The sequence below is a fragment of the Peromyscus eremicus genome, chromosome 17 (assembly GCF_949786415.1).
Source record: "Peromyscus eremicus chromosome 17, PerEre_H2_v1, whole genome shotgun sequence".
NCBI lineage: Eukaryota > Metazoa > Chordata > Mammalia > Rodentia > Cricetidae > Peromyscus > Peromyscus eremicus.
Window position 1 is genome coordinate 55875911 of NC_081433.1, and position 25654 is coordinate 55901564.

The 25654-nt window shown below is 44.2% G+C and overlaps 1 protein-coding gene across 1 annotated transcript in view; it reads right to left on the reverse strand.

Moving 5' to 3' along the window:
* The window catches only part of Csgalnact1 (chondroitin sulfate N-acetylgalactosaminyltransferase 1), a 332858-nt gene that overhangs the window by 431 nt on the left and 306773 nt on the right, over positions 1–25654 (reverse strand). Inside the window, exons 8-11 of the mRNA XM_059244472.1 lie at positions 20653–20754; positions 6044–6222; positions 5105–5199; positions 3215–3233 (exon numbers count right to left, since the gene is read on the reverse strand). Coding sequence (XP_059100455.1) covers positions 3215–3233; positions 5105–5199; positions 6044–6222; positions 20653–20754 — 395 coding nt within the window. The remainder of the gene's footprint in view (positions 1–3214; positions 3234–5104; positions 5200–6043; positions 6223–20652; positions 20755–25654) is intronic.

Consider the following 25654-nt stretch of genomic DNA (forward strand, 5'->3'; position numbering starts at 1 on the left):
TGATCCTGGACTTCTGCATGTGTGAACTGAGATGTTGATGTCACTTACCCTTGCTGAGAATTATGGGAGATTGCATAGTCACAGTGAAGGATTCTCAAGTTACTTTTGTTACTCAGTAAGTGTATGTTTTCTGCATAAACAGAACCAGTCTGCAAGCGTGCACTGCATATACTATGCTCAGCAGACAGCGCTAAAAACTGGAGCACATGTCAGTGGTTAAAATGCTCAGTAACTCAAACTGCCAAATAAAAGAGCTCAACTGATTGAGGAGCTTGAATGGCTTCTTGGGAAAGTGATCACAAGTGTGGAGTCCAGCGTTCGGATCCCTAGAACTCACATAAAAAGCTAGGTGCAGTGAAGTGTGTGTCCCTAACCCTACTGTTCATTGTCCAGGCAGACTAGATAGATCAGGGAGCTACATAGTCAGGGCATGGTAGAGAAGGGGAAGAAGGAGGAAAAGGAGAGAGGGAGGGAGGGGAGAGAGAAAGGGGAGGAGGGAAGGAGAGAAAGAGAGAGAGACCATGTCTCAAATAATAAGGTGCAGGGAAGAAGCAGAGACCCACAGGGAATAGCAATAACATAAGAGGATAACAGGAAGGAAAGGACTGAATACATTAATACATGTATGACATTGTAAAAAAATAATTAGGGAGGATTAAGGAAGACACTTGCTATCAGCCTCCAGGTTCAGACACACAAACTACTTGAGGCAGGTAAAGCAGCGCAGGTGTAATCAAGAGAGGATGAGGGCAATGAGAAGCACAGTCACAGACACTCAACAGTGTCCCCAAGTCACAAGTGTCACTGCACAGCGGACATCGCAGTCTGCATCAAACTCCGAGAGACTAAAACTGGGAAGGTGGCGGCCTGGAGGAACAGGACAGCACTCAGAGACTGTGAGTAGGTGTGCTGCATGACAGTGACAGGCTGCCTGGGGTATCTGTGGAGTTGGTGTCATCTGCCAGGTGCTGGGATTAGCTGACATCTTCTTTGCAACCAGGTTGGGCTGGTTTATGGAGGACAATTAGTCCCAACAAGAAATCAGAGTTTGCAGCCCTGTGCTCGGGACAGCCTAAACTGGCTCACCAGATTTACACACATCTCTTCCCAGCTGCATGCCCTGTGGTAACACACTGGTGAGCCCCAAATAAGCCACAGTGGGATTATTTACACCATAGAAATTGGCGAACACCATCAACAGGGCTTTTTTTTTTTTTTTTTTTGCTTTCTTCTTCTTTCCAAGAGTGGGTTGCTAAACATTTGCAAGCATGCCACTGGCTTTATGCCATAAACACTTTTTTTTTAAAGTGGAATTAATTTGTTTATTTAAAACCAGTCTCTGGCAGAGGGTGAGGAAAGACTGGAGTGTGGGGAGGGTCCAAATCTAAAGATAGGAGAAGTAGGGGGCTTCTGCAGGGATCTCAGCAGAGACTAACAGGCTGAGCCAGCAAGGTAGAAGGTCTAAAGTGAACATTGATTTAAATTACAGTCATTCCCTTCTCTGTATGCTGTTTCTGCATTAAGGCACCAGCAAGTTTCATGGCTTAAAACTCAAAAATTAAATAGTAGCACGAAAATCCCACAGTGTCACTTATTACTAATGATTTGTATGCAGAGGTTAAAAAAATAAGAAGTCATCTGAACACACACACAAATCCTTGCTTTCATCTGCAGGCAAAATGGAAACACCAGGACATGATAGGCATGGAAACTCATCCCTGAAACATTGAGCAGGAGGCTGTGTTTGCGGGGCTGCTGGGAAACGTCATCTCATTTGCACAGGTAGCCTTCATTACAGGCCCATTCTGAACCTACATTCCCCACCTCATCTGAGGTACTGCTGTGTCCCAGGGAGGGCTATGAAGGATTTGTTAATATATACACAGTCTAGACTGAGCCAAAATGCAATCTCGGGGGAAATCTCTCCTAAATTACCCATCTCCAGCCATTACTTTTTGTTTTCTGGTGCCTTGCCACCTACACATTCTGTCCCCACCGTATTAATTTCTGTAGTTTGATGTTTGCCTCCAGAATTCTTGTTAGGCCATTTTCTTTATGCCTCAGCTCTCTTGGGGGTGCTTGGCAGATCTAACCCCATTGCTCAAGAGGAAGGACACCTTGGCGTGGGCTCAGCTTTGTCACTCAGACACCTTTCAATCTTAATTTTGGGCTCAGAAGTGTGCGTGAGTGTGTGTGTGTGTGTGTGTGTGTGTGTGTGTGTGCGTGCGCGCGCACACACACATGTGCACACGTGTGCAGGTGCTGGTGTGCACCTGTGCTTGCACATTTATGTATGGGTGCTCACCTGTGCCTGTGTAGAGGCCAGAGGTTAACTTTGGGTGTCTTTCTCTGTCACTCTTCACATTATTTTTTTGAGACAATGTCTCGAAGGAACCTGGAGCTGGCAGTTTGGCTAGACTTTCTGGCTAGTGACTGTCCTAACTCTCCTTTTGGGATCTACCTGTCTCCATCACTCTCCCAGTGTGGGGGTTTCATGTGTGTACCACTCCCCTGTCTGGGGTGGGGTGGGGACCTGAACTCAGGTTCTCATGCTTGCATAGCAAGCTCTTTATCTATCTCCCTAGTTCTTGACTGCAGCCTTGGACCATTCATTCAGCCTCTGTGAAGAGCGGTTGGTTGAGGGATCACTGATCAATCATGCCTGAGTGTATGAAACAATCACAGTTCTTCTGACTCCAGTAACAGGACCTGGAGCAGACCTTTGTGGGCAGCAAGTGATCAAGATACAATCTGTCTTGGGATTGTACACATGGCTCCAGGGCTAAGCGGTCTTGCTGTTCTTGCAGAGGACCTGAGCTTGGTTTCCAGCACCTGTATTAGATGTAACTTCAGCTTCAAGAGATCTCATACCCTCACCTGACTTTACATACATAAGTAAAAATAAATAAAATAAATGGCTTGTCTAATGAAGGATACAATCCTGCATTTCTCTGGCATCTGGGAAACCTTAAAATCGCTGTATTTCACTGAACTAAATAATTGTAAATACTGAACTCTGAAACAGCAGCTTTATGTACTGGAGGAGAGGTCAATGATGCTTTAGGAAGCAAATCTCGAAGGATGCAGGGTGATTCAGCTTCTAGCTGTGGCCACTGGGATCTGAGGGATCTGAGCTCTTCCTACCTGGACTGCTTATTCTGTGGGTCTGGCAGACCTGCCTCTGTGCTGTCTGTCTGTCTGCCTCCCTTCCTACCTGCAATCAGCAGGATGACCTAGAAAGGACAGAGCCTTTAGATTATGAAATGAAAAGAAGTCCTTGCTAGCAAATAGGGCCTTTATGAATTTGAACTAGAAACATTAATCATTTCCAATGTCAAATGTAAAACAGAGCGTTATTTAAATCCAAAGGAATTTTTATTCTCATTGGTTGAAAGAAAACAAATACTTGATCCTTTTTCCTTTAACATCCCATGAGAAGCTTACAACTCCTGGGAAGGGAAGCCAGAAGCCTCTGTCCTCACAGGAGACTTATCTCTCATGGGTAGAAAACTGGTGCTTCGCTGTGGGACTGTATTGTTTTCATCTGCAGAGCCCAGATAGAGATGTAGACCATACACAGCAACACACTACATCTGCCGTGTTAAAATCCAACAGAAGGAGAGGGGACTGTTTATGTACTTTCTGGCTTGAGCCCACAAAAATCATGCTAGGACAAGCATGAGCCATGAACATCCTCCATTCTAAAAACACCTACAGCTTCTAGAAGAATCATATCGGCTGTCAGAGGTGTCCTGGGGGACGGTGAAGGGCATGGGGCAGACCTAGAGGGAACGGGTTCTGTTACTTCTGAAAATTTACCACGGTCAGCTACTCGAATGAACTTTGCAGAGCACTGTTCTCCCATGACACGGGACATGAGGAAACTTAGTCCCATCATGAGGAGACTTAGTCCCATCACATCTATATGTCTACATCCCGTTTCCAGGCTTGCTAACAAGAGGTGTCCAAAATACCCTCCCTGATGGAAAGATCACCCTGAGTGGTGTGAGAGAAGGGTCTGTTCTATGCCCAGGCAGCCACATATAGTACCTACCACACACACTCCACAACTTTAGTTACTGCTATCAGCTGAGGCCTGAAAATACTAAATGGATAATTCCAGAAAGGAGTAAGTTGTGTTTTACATAATGCTTATTTTAGGATATTGTTGGGTTCTATATTATCATTGGTCATTGTTGTTAGTCATTGCTAATTTATAATTTAAATGTTACCATGGGTGGAAGTATAAAGAAAGCCACACTATGGACAGGGCTTGGTGTTATTTATGGCTTGGTATTATTCCTTATCCCAGGCATCCTGTGAGGGTCTTAGAGCATACTCCACATGGGCAACGGGTACTATTCCAACAGCCTTGGAGGGGCGTGGGGATACTTTCCTGGATTGCCTCAGTTCCCATTTTCCGTTCTGCTTCAGCGTCTGTGGTGACGAGAGATTGAACAGGCCCTAGGGGCTCTGTGGTTCCACGACCTCTCACTTGTGCAGCCAAGATCTTAGCAGAGAAGTCCCCCCACTATTTCTTTGAAAGCTACCTCTCTGGTGTCACCACTGATGCCAACATCTGCCCCAATACAGGGGAGTGTAGCAGTGGTGATGGATTGGGATGCGATGGGATGGGTGAAGGGCCAGGGGACAGGATGGGTCCTTGTTCCCCACTGACTCACTGCAACCATGGGGTAAGTCACCCCTTTCTATCACCCATTTCCCACCATTTTAGGTGTTCCCATTTTTTTAATTTTAATTTAACACCAGCCTCACTTTTCTTGCTAGATTTTGTAATGATAAAGAAAAAGTATGCTCTAGCTATAATCCAATAATAGTAATTCCTTAAACCATAGAAGAAAACTAGGAAGGTGTGAAATTACCCTCTTATAAGATATGGTTCCTATTTATTTCCACTTTTAAATATTGCAAGCACTTTTAATCAACATGGCACTTTGGAGCAAAGGCCAGAACATCTGCCAAACTTAAAAACCACTACGGGGCTTGGTCTGCAGATCCCACTCACCTTTCCTCATGGTCAGGTGCCCCAGTAATGAGCGACATGAAACAGCCACCCACAGGCATCTGCAGAGTAATTACTCACCAGCTGCTGTTCCAGGGGTGGGACTGCATCATGATGACCGTAGATTATGCCAGGGTTATACTGGCTGAAAAGAACCGGATAAAATACCTTCTTCCCTGCAAGTCAGAAAGCAAACAGCTGCTTACAAGAGACTCGCTCCACGGCTGGGCTTGTTCGTACGCGTTCAGCCATCGGCCCAGGCATTTTCGCCTATTCTTTCTTTCTCAATTCTGGACTAGATCTTAGACATACCGCACCAGCTAGACTAGGTAGTCTGATTCTCGAACCTTTCTGTCCTCCCAGGATGAGAACGATACGGAAGTTGTTGACAGCCAGTGGCTGGAATTGAATTCCCCGAAGCAGTGAGTGTAGAAGAGGGCCCTGGTATCCCTGTCCTGCATGCACAAAGCCCTTGAATGTTGGTGTCCAGTACAACCTTCAAGACAGGCAAAGGAAGGCAAGGAGACCCTGGGCAGCAGGGTCTCAGTACAGCTGCCCTTTGCCATATTTTAACAGCAAATGTCCACACCAGGACTCTTAGCTGTCTATCAGCTGTGCCTAACTCCACAGACATCGTTTGCGTATGCGGGGTTTCTTCCAGCCATGGCCTTGCTAACGGCCCATAGCTAATTTTTTTCCCTTTCATAATTGAATGGCTTTCCCAGGCCCATGTCCTCCGGCCCCACTGTCTCCTGTGGACGTCACACTCATCCGCCCTCCCAGGGGGAAACAGAAAGGGGTTCTGCACAGGGGCCCAAGACAGTCCCAGAGTCAGTGTGACTGGCATGCCTGCTGCACAGCACCTGAGGATGAGTTGAACAAGGTCACCTTCCTTGTCTTTGTGACTGAAGGGAAGTGGTTCTGACCCCCTCAGCAGAACGGCAGAGTGGACTGTGCGGACAGCAGAGCCTGAGGGAAAGAGAGGGGCACCCGAAAGAGGTAAGAAAGAGACACACAAACCTGGTTGTGTGTTCAGCCTGCACGTGTTGAGGAACTCGGAGGTGAAGTAGATGTCCACGTCACAGAAAAAGAGCAGGACATTGCTTCCCTTCCAGAAGCGGGCTCCGACGTCCAGTCCCTTTCCGCGGGAAAATTCTCCATTCAGCTGGATGAAGGTGAAGTTTCTGAAGTTGGCAGCTCTAGAACGTGCGGGGAGAGGAAGGTCAGGGGGCGCCGCTCACCACCACACTACCCAGGAGGACAGAATCCCCGGGAAAATGCACAGCTGGGGCCATCCCCCTCTGAACATTCTGCAGCCCTGAGGGGGGTGGGGCCACCCCGGCAAGGACAGAATAGCCAGACTGAATAGACACCACTGGGGTTCAAAGGACAGAGAACACCTAGCAAACTTTGTTATTTTGTTTTGTGATAGGGTCTTGCTGTCCAGCCCAGGCTAACCTTGATTTCATGATCTTCCTACCTCTGCTGACATTACAGGTATATGCTACCATGCCCAGTTTCTACTGAACTTAATTTAAAAAAATTAATTATGTGTATTTGTGTGTGTAGTTGCTCATGGAAACCAGAAGAGGATGTTTGACTCCCCTGGAGCTGGAGTTGGGGTAGTTGTGAACCACACGTGTATGCTGGAAAAAAAAATCAGTCCTCTACAAGAACAGTATGTGCTCTTAACCACTGAGCTATCTCTCCTGCCCCCAATGAAGTTGCAATATGAATTCATTTCTTCTATTTCTGCTAATTCTTGTATATTAAGATGGCTATTGTTATCACCAATGCACATTCTTTGTGGCAGAATTTAGAATTAGTTAAGTAGAAACAGAACCCAAACACATCCCCATGCTTTCTGGACCACTCAAATAAACCCGGTGCCTAAAGCTCGGTCCCTGTAGAACGTGGCTTCCCAGCATCTTTTTTTCTGTTTCAAGCCCAGGAGCCAGGCAACATGTTCTCAATATGTGCTGCCCCAGACAGACTAAAATCTTCCTTCCTTCCTTCCTTCCTTCCTTCCTTCCTTCCTTCCTTCCTTCCTTCCCTCTTTCCCTCCCTCCCTCTCTCCTCCCTCCCTCACTCCCTTGCTTCCTTCCTAGCATAGGAACAGCAGCATTGCATGGTAAGAAAGAGAACTGACTACCTTGTAGTTGGAAGACAATAATGCGTCAGACCTGGCTGCACTGTTGGCTAGCTATGTGAGGAGGACAAGCTCATTCTTTAGTTGCTTCATTTGCATAAAGGGAGTAATAACGGCCTCCCTAGCCTTCTAAAGTGACTTTATAAGTGGTAGCAAGGGGATCTCGCGATGTAAGCACCCGCTCCTGCCACCATCAGCAGAAGGATTTCCGAGCCCAGGCTGCTGAAGATTCTTTAGTTGCTGAACTTCCCCAGAAGTAGCAGAACCTTCTGAAACAGGACTCATCTGGGGGAAACGTAATTTACTTGGTGCAAATGGGTCCTGGACAGCCTTCCATCAGGTAGAATGAAAGGCCTCATTCAGTCCTGTTTCAGCGTCTGTGTGCCCAGGGGCTGGCATCTGGCAGTTCTCCTTCTCGTTGACTCCATCTGTCTTTGATCATGGCTTGCTCTACCCTCACTCCCTGCCTTTCCTATCTCAGCCCAGCCCCACCACTCCCCAACTTCTGTCTTGATATATTCAGCAGATACAGGAGGAAAACTATTTCCATTATTAATAGTTTATATTCCTTGCAAGTCTCTTGGCTGAAGGTCAACACAAATTACCAAAGTCCTAAGCTTCTCGCATGCTAAGTAGTGCTAGTATCTGGGGGTTTAATCACAGAAACCAGTTTGGCTACTCTTCTGTGACTTACTGTCTCCTTTTAGATCTTGGAGGAAGCTTGGTATTTTATCTCAGGAATCTATGGGTGCAGCCTAGCCTCCGTCAGACACCAGACAGGACCTACAGCCTGAGATCTGGGTGGAAGACCTCAGTATGTGAAGAGACCTGCTCTCTGAGTCAGCAAACCCAGATCCAGGGCCAACAACTGTGCCTGGTCATCCAGGTACACACTGGGTGTCTATGAAGATGTGTGAATACAGATTTAGGACTAGAAGTTAGAGTGGTTCTAGCTCTCAGTGTACTTCTGATTTATTTATTTTCTCTCCTTTGCTGTCTTTCTCCTAAACCTTGTTCACCAAGTTCCAAGGCCCCTTCAGCTCTGACATCCCCCTGAACTGCAAGTCTTCATTTACTTCAGTACTGTGATTCGCCTCCGCCTTCAGAGCTTGATCTTTGATCCTCTGCTCAGGGGTGGTGGCTCCAGCCCACAGCCTCTTCAATTAGCACTGAGGCTATGTTCCAATCCTTTCCAGAATCACACCTGGCACTGGTTAAGGAAAGCACAGCTCTGGCTCCACAGACTCACTAGCGCTGTGAGGACCTGGCAGGCAGCCTCCAGCTCCTAGAGATTTCTACAGTCCCAACTGTTCTAAGCTGGCACAGCCCATGTCCTCCTGCCCAAGGGAAACTTCACCTGAGGGAGAAGCCTGGATTTCACCTGTTCATCTTAGGGGCTTTTCAGTCAGATCTCCCAGATGCTTCACACAGGGTCTGTCTTGTTCAATTGTTTCAGCTTTTATATCCTCCGAGACCCTGTCTCCTGGACCACAAGGGTATTTGTTATCTGGTTTACAGAGTAGGAAGGTTGTCATTTCAAAACACAGTACTCACTCAGGTTGTATTGGACTCATCATTTAAACGGTAACTTTCCGAAGAGAATTTCAAAAATCTATCATGAAAGATTTTAAATATAAAAGCTTATTTATTTATTCATTTGTTTATGTATTAGGTTTAATGAGATAGGGTCTTGTTATATAGACCAGGTTAGGCTCCAACTGACAATCCACCTTCTAAGTTTTGGGGTCACAGGAATGCATCACCACACTTGGCTTAAACGTGCTTTCTGTATGCATGATAGCAAGCAACATTTCCTAAGGCAAGAGGTACACTTTTGTTAATGTTAGAGTGGAAGAGCAGTCACGCTGCTACCTCTGCCTGGGATAGCCTGCAGCCAGTCCACTGGCAGAGGTACTCCAAGAAGTCAGCTCACCTTGAGTAGAAGAATGGGTGAGGGGCACGAACGTCTGAGTTAACAGTATGAAAGACACAACAACCTATAGGAGGTATATTGGCAAACAAACAGCAAAGAGACAGCAAAAGGCAAGGTGCTACAGAGTTCAAGAGGAGAGCAAACATGTGACGCTTCTGCCAGCCCAATGCACAAATAAATCCACTGTGAGAACACCCTGGCTCCAGCTGGTTGCCCTAATAAACACCATCATCTGCTCCACAGCAGCAGAAGGAAGGGGAGGGGCCTGGGCTTACAGGACAGTCTTTGGAAAAAGAGGAGAGGCATCCGTGGTACTAGTGCTTGAGATGTTCTTATTTTGAAAGACCTTTAGAAAAAGTACTTGAACATCGAACTGTATGCATGAATGTGTTGCTTCTCAAGAAAGATTACTCAGGGAACTGTTCCTGGAAACCCTTTGTCTGCCCTCACACAGCGGCAATTTGCTTTTCCCTTTCCACCCAGGCTGTCTATGAAGATAAGGCAGTCTGTGCTATTCCCAGGGTACCACCCATTCACAATGTGCATCACACTCCCTCTCCGGTGTGCACTTCCCCCACAGGCTACAGCACTCATGACGTGAAAACTGGCAGCCCCAGGAGGGCATCTCCTCTGTGCACACATTGTTACACAGCAGGGCACTACTGGGGTACAAACACATGAAGTCCCAGCAGCCTCTGCCCATGCCCCACAGCACTCTGTCCTCTACAGTCCTTCTTGCCCCCTTTATCTATCTTGGGCATGGAAGCCAGGGGACAAGTTTCCTCCAGCATCCTCTGAAATCCTGACAGTTCTCCAGGCCCTGATTAGTGGGACACTAGTGCACAAAGAAAGCAGAGTGTGGTCAGCCATCCATGGCCGGGGAAGAACTGTGCTACCTCTGTCGTCCATCTACGGTTCCCCCTTGGCTGCCGGGATAGCAAAGCCTCAAAGTCCACTGTGGAGTGATAGAACTGGAAAAACCCCTCTGGCCCTGAGTGCAGACCACTGAGGTCCATGCTAGCACCCTGTTTGTTCTTCTGTCTATGGCCCAACGTTGGTGACAAGCCATAGATGGTCATGATAGTCGAGTCAAAAAGTGTGCATATGACGGGGACCTCCTCTCACTCCTCGGTGATCCTTTTCTACTACACACGATCTTCATCTATTTCTGTGAAAGGGGCTCTCGTTCTTCAAGCTTCCCACTTGAGTATCACCTTTCCGCTGCTTCCTGGCAAACGGAAGAGCCCTCTCTGAGCGTTCTATTGAGTCCTGCCGCTGTCCTTCTTGTGTCTTGACACCTTATGCTATCAAATGTACCAATGCACAAGAGGCTTTTGCAGGTTCCGACCCTTTCAAGGCAGCAGCTCCACATACACACCCCTGCAGAAATTATCCGGTGCTGGGTGGTAAGGGGCACACAGGAGGACAAAGGGGAGACTGAAAACACTCGACACAGCTAGAGGAGAGTGATAGAAATGACTGAGGCTCTTCGGGTACTTCCCGAAGGACGTGCTGTCTGGAGAAAGCTTCTCCTACAAGGAGAGTTCAGTCCCCTCCAGTGGTAAGTAACCAGGAAGCCCTTAGTTATCCCTAACTTATATAAGCCCACTACCCACATCTGAAAGAGTTTGGGCCCAGTAGACTTGGATGGATAAATAAAAACCTTAGCTTTCAAGATAAGGTAAATGCAGAGTAACAGAAAACAGAGCAGAGAAAAATAGCGTGCAGTTTGCTTTGAAATATTTAATTTACTCTTTCAATGAAATGTAATATGTGGTGACTTTCCTATAGCTGTGGCCTAGCAAGAAGCAGGCATTGAAGACAATAGAATGTCGACTCTCTGTGTCACTACTATGAGAATTCCTAGCACGGACAAACAAGAGGGTACATGATTCATTCCTAATTACTTCTTGAATTGCATTATTAAATAACAAAACTCTTGAATCTCCCACTCAATTTCTTTCTTCGATATGATAAACCTGCTGCGTGGGGACTTCTCAGTTCCAAGTAGTCAGTTTGTAGCGGTTATGATGACCCGAGAAAGCTGTTGCTTCTGCTGCTTCTAATTCCCCTAATTGCCTTGCATTTCTCAGAATGAGAGGATTAAATGTGGTTAAAGCCCTTTCTACCTAGTATGGTTGTTTCTAATACAGACATTTTCTTACAACTGCAAAGAAATTGCCTTAATGTGACACTTCCCATGATAGCCCTTTATTTAAAAAAATACTTTAGCCCTAAACTCTAGCAGAATTCCACTGCTCAGATACAGGCCACACCAGTCAGAGGAACAGATGAGTGACCTGCCTGTCATCTGGGCTACCCCATTTCCTGAATTCTCTTTCTCCAAGACCCATTCCACTTTCCAAGCTCTCCCACTTCATCATCTTCCCTGTGGCCAGCCTTTCCTCCCAAGTTCGGCAGACTTCACTGTCTCAGGTACAGTCCACACTAGGTGGAAGAACAGGCGAGTGACTGCCTGCCAGCCAACCGGCCCCACTCCCCAGATTCTGATCCCCTGGACCCATCCTGTGGCCCTCCCTTTCCTGTCTCATCACTAATACCTCTCCTAGGCCCTGCACCCCCCACTCCTGCAGAATCCCACTGCTCAGGTACAGACCACACCAGTCGGGAGAACAGGGGCAAATCACAACAGTCAGAAAAACAGGGCACACCAATCAGAAGTACAGAGACCCACTACTGCATCAAAGACCAAGCTAGCCACCAGAACACTAGATCAAACACTGGGCAGAGGCTCCCTACTAGATCAGACAGCCACTAGAAATCCAGGACACAAAGACTAGAAGACCAAAAAGGAAACAGAAACTAAGGAGCAAAATACCCATTCAAACAAGACAAACTCAGAAATCAGCACCTAGACCTATAATCATCCCCAAACCAGATGCCTAGACACCAGTGTGAGAACACAATCAATAACAGCCATGGCAATATGGCACCACAAGACCCCAGCTATCCTACAACAGCAAGACATGGATATTCCAAGGCAGCTGAAGCACAAGAAAATGACCTGAAAAACAACTTTATGAAGATGATCGAGGTCCTTAAAGAGGAAATTAAAAACTCCCTTAAAGAGCCAGGCGGTGGTGTTGCCACCTTTATTCCCAGCACTAAGGAGGCAGAGGCAGGTGAATCTCTGTGAATTTGAGGCCATCCTGGGCTACAGAGTGAGTTCCAGGAAAGGTGCCAAAGCTACATAGAGAAACCCTGTCTCAAAAAACCAAAAAAAAAAAAAATCCCTTAAAGAAATTGAGGAAAAGATAATAAAAAAAAAATTGTAGGAATTCAATAAATCCCTTAAAGAATGCCAAGAAAACCAAGAAAAAAAAATAGGGGAAGGAAACTATTCAAGCCTTGAAAATTGAAACAGAAGCAATAAAGAATACACAAACTGAAGGAATTCTGGAAATGGAAAATCTGGATAAGTGAACAGGAACTACAGATGCAATCATCACCAACAGAATACAAGAGATGGAAGAGAAAATCTTAGGGGTTGAAGATACAATAGAAGAAATAGATTCATCAGTCAAAGAAAATGCTAAATCTAAAAAATTCTTAACACAAAAAAATCAAGGAAATCTGCAATACTATGAAAAAAACCAAACCTAAGAATAATAGAAATAGAAGAAGGCAAAGAATCCCAGCTCAAAAAAGAGAGAGAGAATATATTTAACAAAATCATAGAAGAAATTTTCCTAACCGAAAGGACATGCCTATAAACATACAAGAAGCTTATAGAACACCAAATAGATTGGATCAGAAAAGAGAATCTCCATGCCATATAATAATCAAAACACTAAACATACAGAATAAAGAAAGAATATTAAAAGCTGCAAGGGAAAAAGGTCAAGTAACATATAAAGGCAGAACTATTAGAATTACAACCTAATTCTCAATAGAGACTAAAAGCCAGAAGGGCCTGGGCTGGTGTCCTGCAGACTCTAAGAGACCACAGATGCCAGCCTAGACTACTATACCCAGAAAAACTTTCAATCACCACAGATGGAGAAGAAAGATATTTCATGACAAAGTCAAATTTAAACAATATCTATCCACAAATATAGCTCTACAGAAGGTACTAGAAGGAAAACTCCAACCCAAGGAAGTTAGCTGCACCTACAAAAACACAGGCAATAGATAATCTCACACCAGCAAAACCCAAAGGAAAACACACACACACACACACACACCACCACCACCACCACCACCACCACCACTGCTACTACTATTACTATGACTGTCACCACCACCACCAAAAAAAATAGCATGAATTAATAATCATTGGTCATTAATATCTCTCAATATCAATTTGCCAATAAAAAGACACATGCTAACAGAATGGATTAGAAACAGGATCCAGCTTTCTGCTGCATACAAGAAACACACCTCAACATCAAAGATAGACATTACCTCCGAGTAAAGTGTTGGAAAAAGATTTTCCAAGAAAATGGTCCCAAGAAGCAAGCTGGTATAAGCTATTCTTATATTTAACAAAACAAACTTCCAACCAAAATTAATCAAAAGAGATGGAGATGGACATTTATACTCATTAAAGGAAAAATTCACCAAGATAATGTTTCCATTTTGAACACTTTTGCCCCAAATACAAAGGCACCCACATTAGTAATAGAAACATTACTAAAGCTTAAATCACACATCAAACCCACACATTATTAGTGGGAGACTTCAACACCCCACTCTCACTAATGGACAGAAATTAAACAAAGAAGTAACAGAACTAATAGATGTTATGACTCAAATGACCTAACATATATCTACAGAATATTTCACCCAAAGACAAAAGAATACACCTTCTACTCAGCACCTCACAGAACAGTCTCAAAAATTGACCATGTACTCAATCACAAAGCAAGTCTCAACAGATAGAAGAAAATTGAAATAACCCCCTGTGTTGTAATAGACCACCACAGATTAAAGCTGGATTTCAACAGCAACAGAAACAACGGAAAGCCTACAACTCATGGAAACTGAACAACTCTCTACTGAATTACCAATGGGTCAAGGAAGAAGTAAAGGAAGAAATGAAAGACTTCCCAGAATTCAATGAAAACGAGTGTACAACATACCCAAACTTATGGGACAAAATGAAAGCAGTGCTAAGAGAAAAGTTAAGTGCCTGCATAAAGAATTTAGAAGCGTCTCATATTAGCAGCTTAACAGCACACCTGAAAGCTCTAGAACAAAAAGGAGCAAAGTCACCCAGGAGGAATAGACACTAGGAAATAATCAAACTGAGATCTGAAATCAATAAAATAGAAACAAAGAGAACAATACAAAGAATCAATGAAACAAAGACTTGGTTCTTTGAGAAAATCAACAAGATAGACAAACTCTTATCCAAACTAACCAAAAGGCAGAAAGAAAATATCCAAATTAACAAAATCAGAAATGAAAAGGGGGACATAACAACAGATACTGAGAAAATCCAGAGATTCATCAGGTCATACTTCAAAAACTTGTACTCCCCAAAATTGGAAAATCTAAAAGAAATAGGCAATTTTCTTGGTAGATACCACTTACCAAAGTCCAGATCAGATAAACAATTTAAATAGACCTATAACCCCTGAGGAAATAGAAGCAGTCATTAAAAGTCTCCCAACAACAACAACAAGAAGCCCAGGGCCAGTTTTGGTGCAGAATTCTACCAGACTTTCAAAGAAGAGCTAATACCAATACTCCTCAAAATATTCCACACAATAGAAACAGAAGGAAAATCGCCAAATTCTTTCTATGAAGCCACAGTCACCCTGATACCCAAACCACATAAAGACTCAACAAAGAAAGAAAATTACAGGCCAATTTCCATCATGAACATTGATGCAAAAATACTCAATAAAATACTTGCAAACTGAATCCAAGAACACATCAATAAGATCACCCACCATGATCAAGTAAGCTTCATCTCGGAGGTGCAGGGATTGTTCAACATATGAAAATATGTCAATGTAACCTGCAATAAACAAACTGGAGGAAAAAAAGCCCACATGATCAGATCATCTCATTAGATGCTGAAAAGGTCTTTGACAAGATCTAACACTCTTTCAAAATAAAAGTCTTGGAGAGATCAGTGATACAAAGGACATAACTAAACATAATGAAAGCAATATACAGCAAGCTAATAGCCAACACTATATTACATGGAGAGAAACTCAAAGCTATTCCACTAAAATCAGGAACAAGACAAGGCTGTCTACTCTCTCCATATTTATTCAATGTAGTACTTGAAATTCTAGCTAGAGCAATAAGACAACTAAAAGAGATCAGGGGATACAAATTGGAAAGGCAGAAGTCAAACTTTCACTACTCACAGGTGATATGATAGTATACGTAAGTGACCCCAAAATTTTTATCAGGGAACTCCTAAAGGTAATAAACACCTTTAGTGAAGTGGCTGGATATAAGATTAACTCAAAATGAACATTTGGGTTGTTTTCATTTTGCAAATTGATCATAATATCACTGAATGCTTGTGCACAGTTGTTTAAATGCTAATTTTCAAATATTTTTGGAATTACCTGGGAATGAAATTTCTAGTTTAGATGTTAATTCTATTCTAAACCATTTAAAGAATCTTGGAAATCTTATCCAGTAGCACCATTTCTCATTTCTGCCATCAGTGGGCAAGAGTTCCAATTTTTTCACATCCCCATTTACATTTGTGATTGTCTGACTTTCAATGTTTGCCACACTAGAGGGCAGGAATTTACATGTGGTCTTCCTTACCTGAGACACACACAAATCTCCTCACTTATCTGAATGAAATCTTCATGAAATGACTTCAAAGAGGCATGATATGCTAACACACACTGGTAAGACAGGTCCATGATAATACCACCACCACTACAATGACAAGCTTCTCTTCTCCTCACCCACATGGGGTAGAGCAATCTATTTGTGTGTGTGTGTGTGTGTGTGTGTGTGTGTGTGTGTGTGTGTGTGTGTGTGTTTGTGTGTGTGTTTGTGTGTGTGTTTGTGTGTGTGTGTGTACATCCATGCATCATATATGAACATGCATGTTTGTGTGTGTACAGGTGTATGTGATTGCATGTACATGTGTGTGAGTGTGTTTATGAAAGCCAGAAGTCAACATCAGGTGTCTTTCACAATTGATGTTCATCTTATCTTTTGAAACAGAATCTCTCATTAAGGTTAGTATTCACTGATTGGCTAAATAAGTTGTACAATAAGCTCTGCAGATCTTCCTGTCTCTTCTACCACCTCTAGTTCCAGAGTTATAGACACATATGACCACACCCAGAGTTTACATGAGTGCTGGAGGTCCAAAGTCTGCTCTTCATGTCTGTGCAGCACGTACCTTACCCAAGGAGCTAGTTCCCTATCCTCAGTGTCTCAATGTTAATGCCTCAATTCTCAGAGATGATTCCTTTGAAAGATGCCCCTGTGTCCTGATGATCAAACAAAGATGAACTTGTCAATGCATGATAATTCAACTATAAGTTACAGTTTTTTAAATATCCTCTTCTACAGTTCCAATCAGATGGTGCTGCTCAAAGTGAGCTATGACCAGACACCGCAGTGCACATGGAAACTGAAACACTGGTTCCCAGGCTGCAACTCCAGCCTGCGGACTCAGTATTCGGGGCTGGGTCCAAGCATATTAGAAAGTATCCAAGGTTATACCAAAGCTTACACATATCTGAGAGCTCCCGAGTTAAGCTTTAATTTGAGAATAGATGAATCTTGGGAAAATCTGTAGATTAAGGATCAGGGACTTGGAAGTAATTTGTGTTGTTTTCTGTGACTGTGGCTTGTAAACATCTGAACCACAATCTTTACAAAGCAACACTCTGTCTTCATATCGCAGGACAAGCATATGTGCAGGCACATAGGCATGCATGATGAAGTTAGTATTTCAGGAAATGATATGTATCCTTATTACCTGTGATTCATGCCGAAAATTTGCACCCTGCTCTATGCCGTGTTCAAAAACCCTGGGCTAAGCCCACTGAATCGATTTTGAAATCCTCTAATGAATCACAACCAGGGTTTGCAAACCACCAGTCTGTAGCAATCAACTGAAATACAAAGCTCAATTGAGGAAGTACAAACTCGGGGAAAGAGAACATAAAACATTGCAAACTAGTCATTAAACAAGGCTGTATTTTTAGCTATTCTTAAAATGTTTACATTTAGCTGGATTTAGAACACTTTAATTACAATACTGGTCTCCAAATGAAGTGAATGTCATTTCGTCTGATTACAAATCTCATTACCTTCAACTAACAATTATGAATCTTAGGAGGGTACAGGGGGATGCGGGGGGCTTTGGGTCTCTCATGTGACTGGAGTGAAGGCCTCAGGGACAATCTCCCTAAGGCCCAGTTTCTTCATCTATAAAACAGGGCTGATAACAATACCTACCTCAAAAAGCCAGACACAAAGGGCCAAAGAACCTGGGCAGAAGGCTTAGCAGGAAAAAACACTCGCTGTGCGAGCATGTGAACCACAGTCCCAGAAGCCATGTGGTAGCCCATCTGCAGTCCTAGCAAGTGGGAGGCACAGACAGGGAATCCTAGGACAATCAGCTAACCAGACTTTTGCAGACTTCTAGCTTGAAGTTCAGTCAGAAATGGTTTACATCTATGCACAAAGTGAAGAGCATTTGAAAAAGATGCCCAATGTCCACCTCAGGTGTCCACATACATGAACACATGTGTGTATATACCTATACGTACACATGTGAAAATTCATATACACATGCATATCACACATACATGCACATACCAAAAGTTGCTATGAATAGCCAATGATATCATTCATAAAAATAATAATTGAAAATAAAAGGTCATTGAACAAATATTATTACCATCTTAAAAGAACAGTGAAGATATTAAAGCCTTAGGTGTGTGTGTGTGTGTGTGTGTGTGTGTGTGTGTGTGCTTTATCGTAAATCCAAATCCAATAATTACTTGATACTATCTTTCCTTTGATCAACAAACTCATATTTAAACGTCTTTGGATTGGCTCTGTCTATGGCTGTTGACATGGCCTACTTGACTACCTACTCGTCCACTTCCTTCCTGCCTGGACTTGAATCCACCATTTCTTGCTCAGACCAGTTTCTATCCACTTGTCTCCACAGCTGACAACACCTTCACTCCCAAACCTAACTCTCCCACCCTTTGACCCCTACAGCATCAGCCTCTTTACCGTACTGTGTTCTTTTGTCTTGTGAACACAGACTCTACTTACACTTTTCTCAGCCCACTTCTAAAACCTCCTAACGTCTGCTTTAGCCTCTTGTGTTCATTCTGTAACCACTATATATGCATATTAATGGACTTACTGCATGCTATGTGCTCTGTGACGTTGAGTGTTCATATTAGAAATTAAGATTAAAATAAAAAAACATGTATTTGCCTCAGTCAGATTACCAAGGTAGACAAGATTATCAGACTAATGGATATAATTAGAACCAATAGATACCTTGGGGTAGAGAGATGGCTCAATGGTTAAGAGCACTTTCTGCTCTTGCAGAAGACTCAGGTTCGATTACGAGCACCCACGTGGCACCTTACAACTGCTATAACTCAAGTTCCAGGGGATCTGACACCCTCCTCTGACCTCTGAGAGCACCACAAAGTACACACAAATACATGCAGGCAAAACACGCACACATATACCATAAAATAAATCTTAAAATCATTACATCTTATGAATTTATTGCCTTTCAATAAGTTTGAACATCGTGGAAAGACACAAATGTGTTAGTCAATGTCTGTGGCATCACATGCTTATGACATTTAGTAACCCCGGAAACTTGACATTGGGAAGACTTATTTGATAAAAGTACTTAAGCCTTCCAGTCCTTAGAAAGAGTATTCCCTATAGCATGTTTAAACTTTCCTGCCACTTGTACATAAGGTTTCTATAAATCTGAATCTGTGTAACTATCAGCAAACGTCCTAACAGTCTTTACGATATGAAAAAAGTGCCAAACCCAAGGGGATGGGATTTGCCAATTCTGTTTGCACACTGGAATCACCTGCCTGGACAGACACTTAAAATATGTTGGAGTGACTTGGAATGACGCAGTGACCTGCAGTTCAGGGTGCAGCCCCAGGGGAGGCCACCACTTTTTCTTACAGTACTGATTGCAGGTTTGAGGCGCCTGGAAAACTTTAAAAACTATTTTGTCCAGGAATGGATATTAGCAAAGATGCTCGCAGCTACCCATTGGGCAGAGAACATGAGTCCTAACTGTCTGTGCTCTCCACCGCTGAGCAGAGAGGGAAGGATACAGCGATGCATTAGACCTGAGAGATTTCTATTTCAACCACATTCAGTGTATACAATTATTTTCTCCCATTTGATGATCCTCACACACAGTTCTTTACTATTTTTTAACTCCCATTCCTTTAGGATACAGGTAAACAATTTTCTTCTTCTATAAAGAACCAGATAGTAAATTGGTTGGGCTTTGTGAGTCTTACAGCCGTAAATAACACGTACATCCACAGATCTTCTTATATCCAATTAAACTTTATTTACAAAAACAGATGTGGTGGGGTGTTCAGCCAGAGAGCTACAGCTGATGACCTCTGCTTTCAGGGTGTTTGAAATTTTAATTGTGCCCAGTCACACAAGTCTGGTAACAGCATGGACCGACGCTAAAAGTGTTCTCCACCTTAGAAGCTTTTCCTTCAACTGTCATCCAATTACCACGTACCAGAAACTCAAAGCAGACAGTCCTGTTTCTATCTAAACCATATGGACCTGCTCAGACTAGTTCTGCCACTGAGTACTATTAAAGCCGCCAAAGCTTCCCATCTACCCCAGTTGTCCAGCTGACTTCTCAGCTGAGTCTGCACACCTCTATGGCAAGCAAATGTAGCACACAAGCGTACCATGCTGGCCTCCTCATTTGCACAGGATGCCATGGGTTATTTATCTTGGAAGAAAAAAAAAAACGAATCCATCTTTGCTGCTTCTGAATACCCTTTTACACTCTGCAACTGATCAATGAGTTATAAACATATAACCCCAGGCCTAAAGGCTTTGATTAAGTAATTTCTGTTCGCTGGATGGGTTTAATCAAGGATCCTGCCTCAGCCACCCCTTCTGGGTGTACCCTGATGTCTTTAAATGAATAATGGATGAAAGGCAGAGATGAAAGGGTGAGAACATTTGCTCCATGGATGGGGTTTGAGCCTGAGTATTACTCTTAGACTGTCAAGCAGTGGCCGAGTTGGAGCTCACGGCACAGTTGTGTTCTCCCTAAATCTGACTCTGCAAACATGAAAGTCTTCAACCTGTGGTGCTGAGAGAGATTGCCTTCAGTTATGCACGAGTTCCCAGAAGCCCATGTTCTAAGCCTTTGCCAAACAGGGCAGTTTATGTCTACTGTCACACTTATCACCCCGACACAACAGTGTCAGACAGGGTGGTCTCCTGGGGAGGGGCGGTTCTTAATTCTTCTGTGCACAGCCAACAGTGAACTTCCCTGGATATCCCGTGTTAAGGAAAGGAAAAGTAACCAGACACACTTACTTGGAAGTGTTTTCAAGTATTCCTTTGACTTCATTCATTTCTTCTTTCCCAAAGTACACAACGGTGAGGTGAACTCTCCCATCCTGTTGGATACACATCTCCCTGGAAAACAAAACACATGTATGTCTGGTCCTGTCTGTACATTTACAGGAAGACACACACTGACCCCCCCTCCCTCCTCCTCCTTCTTTTTCCTCATTTTTTTTTTTTTTGTAAAGTGCAAAGAGGCTTAAAGTAAACTCAAGACAGAAGAGAGAGACGAGCACCCTGATTGGTCACTCAATTTTTATTTATCTTATCAGGAAAATCATTAAATTTAAACATGCAGATGTGGGAAATAAAACATCAGATGAAAGACACCTTAGAGTCAACCTGCCATTGGAATAGCCCACTTGGGGCCCTCAGGTTGTCCTGGAAAGAGTTCTGGGAAGTCTCTGGGATATAAGACATTAGTTTTGTGAGAAATCTAATGTCCAGAGAGGGGGAAACAAGAGGCTTTGTCTGTGGATATTTCCCTGGTGTGGGAGAAGCAACACAGTCCTCATTCCCAAATGGCCCACAATAAACCATCACTCTTTGGTTTAGGACTGTGGGAAGCCTTGGAAACATCCAGTGTTATATGACTGTCGAGGAATTCCAGCATTGTGTGTGCACCCTACCCTTCCAAGCAGGTTCCCACCATTATAACTCCTCACGAGTTAATGAAGTAGACATATACAACCCTAGGCGCAAAAGTTTTGATCAAAAGATTTCTGTACAGCTGGAAGGAGTCAAGGCCTGGGAAGAGGAGCCTGGGGTGTAACAGTATGATTTAAAACTGAGAGTCCCCTCATGGCCATAGTCCCTGTAGGGAGTCTTTACCTATTTACAGCAAAAATCTCCATACACAAAAGCCGCCACTGCCCCATTGCTCCGCTACAACCACTTACCCCAGCACCAGGTGACTCATGGTCCTGACAAAGAAGCCATTTGCTTCAGCTCTTAGGGCCAGGTCTTTGGCTTTCGACTAGACTATCCTCACCAAAGCTTATGTGTTGTTTGCTATGTCCTATTCTTCCAAACATAACATCTGCTAAGTTCTTCTGAGGGTTTGCTCTTCAAATACATGTGTGTGCAACTGTATGTGTGCATACCTGTAAATGTAAATGTACACACACATAAATATTTATGTGTACAGGCAGGCATGCATTCATACATGTGTATATTAGTACGTAGATAATGTGAACTGGTGTTTCCTGGGAGCCAGTTGTTACAGAAATTCTGCTGGTGAGATGCTATTTTGAAATATTTGGGTATTTCCTGTGCCCTCCTTCCACTGTTGACATTTTTACAATAATCCAAATCACAGACTCCAGAAATATCTTGGCCCTACTTACAGAGGTCAAGTGACTAGATATTTTTTGTTTTAACATCAAAAGGGGAGACCCACATTCCTGGGGTTGCTGGGAAGCACTGGAAACAACAAAAGACATGGCTCCTGCCTAGAAAAATGGACTTAGCAGATAAAACAAGCACAGATGAAGGCATCGGAGAAGGAGAACGTTGGAGGCATGGCGAGTTCTCAGGCTGGACTGGGACTTGGAGGATGGGAAGAGAGCTCAGAGAGCTGGGGTCAAGGAGGAAGGTCACCCTGACACCAACGGGGACGTAAGCCTCAGCCTCGCTGTAGACGTGCTTCTGACCAAGTCTCTGTGCGCAGAGGTCCCCTTGCCAAACCTGCCAGCTAAGTGGAAGGAAACCATGTGCATGGGCCAAGTGCTGGAGAAATTGTGCTTCAAAAGTGTGTGAGTGTGAATGAGTGTGTGTGGGCTTCAGGGGGATCCATCCCAGAATCAGGAGCCAGTCACCTGCTGGGCCTGAATTAAAGCCTTCTGGGTTTTCCAGTAACATCTTTGCTACCTCTCTCTTGTTGGTGTTTTTAAATCAGGGAGATGGGTCAGGCCCAACCCTTAAATGGCCAGGTGAGGGATCTCAAAAAGGCAAATCCAAGCTTGCCCTGGTGTCTGTCTCCAGCTCTCCACTTTAGATGTTTGTGAAGTCTTTGCTTCATTCACTCAACAAGTATTTGTTGACAATATACCACATGCTAGACACTCTACCAGGGGATCTTAAACAAGTGAGACTGGATTGTCTGCCTTTGAAGAAGTTTCCTACCTCCTAGGCAGGACTCAAGCTACTCACAATGAAACCATTCAATGCTCCTTGAGAATATGGGATTGTACAGATCCCACTATTGCTGTGTGAATGGTCTTTGTGTTTTCCAAAATCTTTCCCATTTGACTACCCCACCCTTGAGAGTATATGGGAATATGTGTGGTTATGGCCATGTGCAGATATATCTTTGTTTCAGAGATAATTTTAAAAAGAAGTCTTAAACAACTGATTCATGCTGCATATAGACTTCTAGCTTTATGATGTTAATTACTTGTATTTGGACAATGCTATCTGTATTACTGAGGCAATAGTCCCGCTTCTGTAAGCATGTCTCCAGTGGTTGAGTGGTAAGTGAAACTCTAAAATGATTCCAGGGAACCCCGACCTCATGAGCCCCTCTTAGAGAGCACATTATGTCCACAAATGCTTCCCATTACCTCAACAGCCCCAATTCCTTGACCTCAAACTGGAAACTGAAAATTCTGTTTCCACTTCACAAATACCATATCTTTTTAGAATGATTTCTCTAGAAAACAGTTTGTACTTCCCTGAGTCACTATCACACAGAGTGCAGGGACTAGTTAGGATACATATTTAGGCAGAAAATGTGGGTTACCGTCCTTTATGCACATCTATATTTTTATTTCCTGAGAGGTCAAAGTTTTGTCATTAGTCTGTAGGACTGATCCGTATATAAAGTTTGGAGTCCATTGCTCAAAGTCTTAGTTTAGAGGTAAGAAAATGCATTCCGGCAGCCTCTGAGAGCTGTGTAGGGAGCTATACACACATCTGGTTCTATAAGGATTGATAGTATCTGTCTCCAGGGTAACCTTAGCAACGGGGGATGGGGGGTCTGGGGGTGGTCTATCAGACCTGACAGCTTGGGCTTCACTGTAAATGATTCACTGCTAAGCACAGTGCAGTGCTGTGTTTAGACAGATGTGGGGTAGAGGAAACCTCAACACAACTCCACATGGAAATCGTTGTGTAGAAGGACCGATTGTCTTAGGTTCCTGATATGGAAGCTGGTCAGGTACAGTCAAACAGATCCGGTGGTCTGCAGAAGGCTTCCCTAGGCCTGTTTGCGGGAGATGTTGTATCCCTAGACAGAGAACTCACCTCAGGCATGGATTCTCAAACTCACCACAGAACTGAGCTTGGAACATGTGGGAAGAGTGTCCTGTGTGCCGAAGGGTGTTCAGCATCATCCTAGGCCTCCACCAACTTTGTGCTAACAGCATTCCCCTAATCCAATTGTCATAATCAAAAGTATGTCCACACTTTGCCAAATGGACTCAGGGCTGGAAAGAGTGAGTTATAGAATGTCCTCAGTTCTGAGTCCCTGTCTGAAGAATCGGGTTTGGTAAAAACACCTGATCTGTGACAGGGGAGCATGGGAGGCAGGAAGAAAGCACCCCTCCAATGCCTTGTGAAATCCCATGTGAGGCCAGGGGAGACATGGTGCTGAAGCAACCCGACAAGCTTTCTTTATAGAACAGGAAGCCTTCAAGGGGCATTGGTCATCTAGGCGGGGACTTGAAGGGAATCACCATTAGCGCAGCAGTGTAAGCACAATGGGGGTTGGGAGCTGAGGGTGAGGACAGTGAGAGCAGCAGCCTCTGAGGAACCAGTGAGCAGCGGCCGCTTCAGCTGTCAATCAGAAGCAGGGAGGTCACCTGTTCTGTGACACTTGGGTTGGCAGTGCATGCTAAACACATGTCCTTGCCCATTTGAGACGCCCCTGAGAACACCAGGAAAGACTGGCAGAGTCATGGAGGATGAGTGCTCTTGTGCTGGATGAGAGAAAGCAGGAAACTGTCATGAAGTTGGGGATGTCAGTTTTTATACCCCATGCTGAGTGGCCTGGGGAAGCGCTGTGCTGTGGTTTTCGTGAAAAAGGAATCGCTGTGGTGGTAGCTTGGCTTTCTGCGTGGTGATATTAGGAGGCAGGGTTTAGTATAAGGTGAGTAGGTCACCGGGGGCACTGCCATTGGAAAGTTACTTTGGGTTTCCTGAGACCTTCGGCGTGTTCCTGTGTCGTTACCCAGACATGGTGATACATGCCATTTTGGAAACTGAAGACGTTCTGAGCCAGATCCTGTCTCAGAAGAAAAGAAAGGAAGGGGGGGGGGGAAGAGACATAGAAAGGGGACAGGGAGGGGGAAGGGACGGGGGGGGGGGGAGGGACAGGGAGGACAAGGGGGAGGTGGGTAAGGAAGGGGGAGGTGGGTAAGGAAGGGGAGAGGAAGGGAAGGCAAGAAAAGTGCTGCGGTGAGGGGGAGGAAGAGAGGAGGGGAGAGGAGGGGATGGAAAGGCAGGCAAAGGGAGATCAAGAGGGGAGAGGAAGGGAGGGGCAGATCTGGGAGAGCCAGGCATTATCAGGCTCCTGAAGTCTTCTCTCCTTCCTGCTGCTGCTGCTTCTCCTTGTCTGATGTGTCCTCATCCTGATCCAGTCACAACGACACCCTCACCAGGAACAAGTCAGTGTTAGGACCAAGCCTTAAACCTTTAACACCATGACCTAAGTAAGCTACCTTTTTAGTCTTTTGGGTTTCTAATTTTTATTTATTTATTTTTTCTGAGGCCGGGTCTCTCATTCTATAGCCCAGGCTAGCCTGGAACTTCTTATGTGGCCCAGGCTGGCTTCAAAATGGCATTAATCCTCCCTCATCAAGAACATCTCCCAAGGGCTGAGACTGTAGTCATAAGCCACCATGCCTACCTTAATCAACTTTATCATACTTATCTGTGAATACTATGTTGGGGCAACATAAATAAGATCAACACACAAACTCAAGAATCCACATTCAGTGAGCACCTGGGTTATGCGATGCATTTTTTCCCCTGG